The sequence below is a fragment of the Sinocyclocheilus anshuiensis genome, unplaced genomic scaffold, assembly GCF_001515605.1.
Source record: "Sinocyclocheilus anshuiensis isolate Anshui unplaced genomic scaffold, SAMN03320099.WGS_v1.1 scaffold461, whole genome shotgun sequence".
In the NCBI taxonomy this organism is placed as follows: Eukaryota; Metazoa; Chordata; class Actinopteri; order Cypriniformes; family Cyprinidae; genus Sinocyclocheilus; species Sinocyclocheilus anshuiensis.
The window spans coordinates 1,589,885-1,596,127 of NW_015541005.1; the positions used below are offsets into that span (position 1 = coordinate 1,589,885).

The 6,243-nt window shown below is 38.6% G+C and overlaps 1 protein-coding gene across 1 annotated transcript in view; it reads right to left on the reverse strand.

Annotated features, from left to right (window-relative positions):
* The window catches only part of grin2aa (glutamate receptor, ionotropic, N-methyl D-aspartate 2A, a), a 160,708-nt gene extending 156,427 nt beyond the window's left edge, over nt 1-4,281 (reverse strand). The window contains exons 1-2 of the mRNA XM_016488523.1: nt 3,785-4,281; nt 1,349-1,756 (exon numbers count right to left, since the gene is read on the reverse strand). Coding sequence (XP_016344009.1) covers nt 1,349-1,753 — 405 coding nt within the window. The 5' untranslated portion in view covers nt 1,754-1,756; nt 3,785-4,281. The remainder of the gene's footprint in view (nt 1-1,348; nt 1,757-3,784) is intronic.
* Nucleotides 4,282-6,243: the final 1,962 nt, after the last annotated feature.

A 6,243-nucleotide genomic window follows, 5' to 3' on the forward strand; every position in this document is an offset into this window, starting at 1 on the left:
CGTACTGCAAACAAAGTAATGTGAACCTGGCGTTATGTGTGTGCGCTGCGAGTGTGCATGAGCGCACGGTCTCCAGGAAAGCGCACGAGCATTGAATGGTTTAAACACTGGCAAGAATTAAAAAGAAAAAAATGCAATTTATAAACTTTAGTGACGATGCGACACTGCCTCGATAGTGCAAGTGACAATTCCTGTGTCAACTGTGCAGCGTGCAGCTCACTTATAGTGCAGACGCGATGTGATTTGAAGCCATTTGCATTTTGAGAGAGAAAGAGAGTGCGCGAGTCAGCTTGAGATCGTTTTTTTGAGATTGGCCTTTTTAGAGACGGCCGATCAATCATCTCAAAGCGATTATCGGCCGATAGTGATCGCTCGGTAGCCGATCAATCGGAGCACCCCTATTTAAAATGCACACAAATTATAATTAAGGCATATTTAAAGAGGGATTATAGGGATTCCATAATGCTACCATGTCATAGATGTACTGTATGTAAACAATGCAAAGTTCACACCAACATGTCACTGGTAGTACATACTCACATGCTAGTATACAGTTTAAAATTTATGCACGTGATGTATTATTCAATAAAAGAAGACGCAAAGGTCCCTGTGAGTTAAAGCAGTGCAGACATTTATCTCCTTAAGGATCAACACAGAGTGCTTTAGAATGACTTAATGTACCGCTGAAGAAAATCTCCTGAGAATAAGCTTTCAAAACGTTGCTTCATTTGATACAGCGACATCCTGAGATGAAAAGCAAGTAAACATATTTAAATGCAGCAGTGAGTGCTCATGAGAAACAGGATTATTATATAAACTCAGTGCAAGTCAGCAAGTGGGGATTCAGATGCGCGGTTAGTGGTTGGTAATGAAAATGGAACGAAGTCAACAGAGTGGCAAATTATCACCTCTCTAAGTTTACCATCTTAAATTGTACCATAAACTGATCTCAGGTCTGATTTTGGGGGTTTTTTCACCCTTTTTGCTGTTCATATGAAGTAAATGTTTCATAATGACAGATGTGATTGAAATTATGATGGCTCAATATAAAGAGATATTTGTTATTGGGTTCAGTAAAGTGATTACTCCAGCTTTTTTGATGAAGCATATGTCGTGAAATAACTCCATATGGTAATTTGTCAGGGGAACAGTTAAGGCACGATTGCATGTTGCACTAATGACATTATTTTACATTATCGTCATTACCAAACCACATTAAGAGTGCACATTTTTACCCACTGAACTCATTTTGTGATCGCAATAATATTTCAAGCTCATCTTCCGCTCCAGATTTGGTATTCAATAATGTACCCTGCTCTAGGTGAGCTGATGCTATCTACCGACTGACCTTATCCGCCATGATCATGGACGAGCCGCCATGGATCCCCAGAATGGGTATCAAAGTCTGAGAGGAAATAAAATCCAAAATCTGGGCGATGGCTTCCTGGTCCGTGCCGTCCCCAAACACCACCCCATGGATTTTAGTCCCGGACATGAGATCGCACACATGGGTAATGATGCTTTTAGGGTCTGTTTCATTCACCAGCAGGGTCACCACATTGACGTCAATGGGATCATCTTTGCTCCACAGAGCCCGTATATCTCTATCGGAGATGTAGCGTGTTTGACCCAGGATCACGGCAATGTTCAGTATGGGCACTTTCTCTGCCGCATGTGAGACATTGATGAGGGTAAGGAGAGCTGGAAGAGTCAGAAGAACCAACCTGGAATACCCCATAGTGCTCGACTTCATTCCCTGCAGATCAGAAGCACACACATAATACAGGCTGTTTGTGATATAATGCATTTAGAGGTTTACAAAATACACCATGTAATATACTTCAAGGAGTTTCTGCTCAAAGAGGAAACTCAATATGACTTCAGATAGCTAAATCTTATGCAACATTGCTTAATAATTATTTTAGCTCAGAATTACATTACCTGAAATACTCATTCAAAAGCAAATACATTTTACATACGATCCAGTTGAGTTACACAACAATGGCGAGAAGCGCAGGATTTTATAATCTCATTTTGGAATTTAGGCAATGAATAGCTAGCAATGAGCAAATGATGAATATTACATGTGACACTAGATCTGAGCAGCAAGCAGGGCAGAAGAGAGTGGAGCTGACATCATCACATGAAGAGTCTTGGACTGACTGAGCGGAGGAAGCTCACAGGCCCTCTGCTACTGTGGCCAGCATGTATAAGCAAACAGATGCATTGTAAAGCAAGGCATAAAACTGCAGAGAAACAACATATGGTGCAGGGGCTGTTGGAGCCTGCGATCCTCATGAAGAATAATGCATCATATCACCATTATTAAAGACAAATGAATGAGCAAGCTAGATTTAGCACAGTTTCGGCTGATAAGAATTCAGTAGAGCAAGCAAACATGAATGGTTGATTTGTTTCAATGCAGTTGAGCAGAGATTGGTGAAAATATCATGCTTTGTGTGATTGGATCTAGGCTTGTCTCTAGAGACTAAGACTCAAAGTTTGATGCATTTCTGCAGACATGCATTTAGATTAGATGATTATATTTAGCTTTACAGTGATTTAATAATCGTTAAATATATACAGATGTTTAAATACGGTAGAGTGTGCTTGTTTTATGTCTTTAAATCAGTACTTTAAGATGTTACATGACATTTTGTCCAACACAGATACCATGTCATCATGTTGATTTGAGTGGTTGCAAAAATGTGCAATGTTCATGCTCTGAACGTACTGAAAATTAAATAATCATCAAATGAATTATGAACCATGTGACAAACATTAATGAATGTGGAGCTGAGATTGCATGCACTTTGGCTGGAGGCCAGGTCTTTTGACAATTCCATTTTACATTTATATGATGTTTTATTTTAATGTTATTAATTAGAGAGAGGGGGGGGCATAATTTATGAAGATTTTGCTGTTTGCGTGAATAAAACTGGCCTCATTTGTTATTTTGCGATATCAGTGTTCTTACAACGTGACAGATATCTTTACATGGGAAATATATCTAGATGAATATTCCTTCTGATACCTCATTAATTTCCTCAAAACGACCATTATGCAAGTGCGCCCCCTATCGACGCGTCTCGTTTTGCGTTCTCAGCTGGAACCTCAGCACGCTGTAGGACACTATAATATTCAAAGAAAAAATATACGCATCAAGAACTTTACAACAGAACCAACTCAGGAGGCTAGCCTGATATTTGAAGTTGGATCAACACCTCGACCAAACTCCGCATTCATCTGTTAACTTACATATCAAGGCTAGCACAGACAAGTCCTCTATCATGTACAACCTTTTCAAATTACACGTTTATCTTTTTCTGCTCTTTTTGCTTTTCATTTTCCCTCGCTCATAAGTAAATTCCCTCGTTTTATCCAGAAAAGCGAAGCGCACTCCTGAGGGAAAATCTTGAGATTTGGTGCTCACATGATCATGACACGAGTTTTCTTACAGGTAAAACAAGAGCGTGCTGTTGCACATAACTCGATAAAAACACAATTTACTGTTTAAAAGCCCTACATCCTAACATCATAAAGTATCAAATCCCGTTTTCTTCCTTTTATGCCTCTGTTTTAGGACCACGCATCCCTAATGATGCAAGGAAACGCCGCGTTTTCCTGCATCAAATTAATTTCATTGTAACTGAATGGTTAGACTGAATTTTTAAACGTTTATGTCTATTCTTCAGTGTCCTTTAAGAGACCTAATCGTAATGGACCAAGCGAATTTTAACAAAGGGAGAGAGAGAGAGAGAAAAAAACAATAATAGCTACTCACAGCATCCCTCTTCCACAAAGCTCCAAAGATGTTGAACGGGATGACATTGCAACAGTCCTCCTCTCACCAGCAGCCAGGTTGGAAATATGGATAATTATTCCCACCGACGAATCCTTTAAGTTCAACCACAGAACCATGTGAATCAAATTAATCCAGTGGTTTGCATGTTTATGAATTATCCATGACTCTTCCTCGATAAACAGAAGCGCGAGACTCGCTCGTTGGTAACTGAATCCACAAGAAACAAATTCAAGGAGTGAATCTGCAAGCAGGACCACAGGACAGTCCTCTTTCCCCACAGCCTCTCTGGATCTGAGGGATGCCGTCAGTTACACATCCTTAAGGTGAAAATGAGAATTACACCCTCTTTCACAGCAAGGCACCCCCTAAGAAGAAAACATGTTGCTTTCAGTGCAACGGTCTTCAGATCTTGTGAGTCGTTCATCGGTTTTAAACACAAGAGTATTTAAATGTCAACACGCCAACCGTCACTTAGCCTACACATAATCCTAAAAGTTATAATAGACAAAATATCCATAAACTCGCAGGATGTGGATGGTTAATGTGTGACCTCGGCTCGGTTTTGTGGAGCTTTTACCTGTCGCGGCGTGATTCTTCTGCTTTTTCGGTGATCTGAATCATTTCTGTGAGGGATTGCCTCTCGGTGACGTATGAGCGTTTGAATTCCAGAGCCAGACTTCACTCTCTGCGCAAACCACTGAGCTCATCATTCCTATCAATTAGGCTACATACAGTGTGCCTGCTCGGATATCAGGGGCTCAGATGCTGCTCTCACGCATGTACACACACCTCACGATATTCTCATCTGACCGTTCATTGTGTGCTCGACTCGATGCGTTTCTACTGCATTCGTTCACCTTAGACGAGATGAGGGAAGCTCGAGCGTTTCATCTCAGCTCGTTCATATACTGTGTACCGATCAGAGTGGCTCAATACGCACTTGTGCGTTAGACATCACTTTTTCTAGTTGCATAAATCATACAAATCATGTTAAATGTAAGGTATAAGAAAGAAAGAAAGAAAAATCACCTCAAAATGCAGTGACAATGTTTCAGATAAGCTATTGGTGGCCAGTGTTGGGGAGTAACTAGTTACATGTAACGGCGTTACGTAATTTAATTACAAAATAAATGTAACTGTAATCAGTTACAGTTACTAAGAAAAAATGTGTAATTAAATTACAGTTACTTATGAAAATGTTAACGATTACAAAGGGGGTTACATTTGAATATTTACAGGCGTCCACATTCAGATTTAATTGATTTCTTTCCCAAATTGCACTGACTACTCTTGAGACATACAGCCGCGATGCGGAAAACACGGAGTGGTTTGTAGAATCCAGTCATAAAAACGGAACTCCTATTACGCGGAATGTCAAGGAATATGCTACATTTTGGATGAATAAATCAAAAGTAGGTCAGTAATTAAAACGCGATATGGACTATGGTGTCTGTGAGTATTAAGCCGCAAAAACACAAAATATCAATCCTGCACGTTCTGCATGTCTCTGTGGAAATCAGGCGCGGACCGCTGTTTTTTTTTAAATATTATTATTATTATTACATAATTGCCTGCCGAATTTATTAAAGCGATTATTTCTGAATTCGCCATTCGATGATAAATCTCTAATAAATCATAGATGTGACTGGCAATGCTTCAGCTCGCGCGCACTCCGCCAAATGGTTTCGATCAGAGTTGTGTGTTTGAATCTTCTTGCTTGAAACGTTTCTTTCAATCAATTCCTTGTCAAATGTATCATATTCTTGTTATAGAAATCATGTCCAAAAATATACTCTGCAAGAGTGTTAAAACTCGGACCATGTGCCTGATGAGGTAACATTTTGATTTATGAATTGGGAGGAGAAATATACAACACCCCGTTTCAGAGTAACCTTCCCAACACTGTTGGTGGCATATTGATCATAACTTTAATTAACTGAGATAGATAGATAGATAGATAGATAGATAGATAGATAGATAGATAGATAGATCTAAACTTTGATAGATAGATAGATAGATAGATAGATAGATAGATAGATAGATAGATAAGTCTAAACTTTGATAGATAGATAGATAGATAGATAGATAGATAGATAGATAGATAGATAGATAAGTCTAAACTTTGATTGATAGATAGATAGATAGATAGATAGATAGATAGATAGATAGATAAGTCTAAACTTTGATTGATAGATAGATAGATAGATAGATAGATAGATAGATAGATAGATAAGTCTAAACTTTGATTGATAGATAGATAGATAGATAGATAGATAGATAGATAGATAGATAAGTCTAAACTTTGATTGATAGATAGATAGATAGATAGATAGATAGATAGATAGATAGATAAGTCTAAACTTTGATTGATAGATAGATAGATAGATAGATAGATAGATAGATAGATAGATAGATAGATAGATAGATGAGTCTAAACT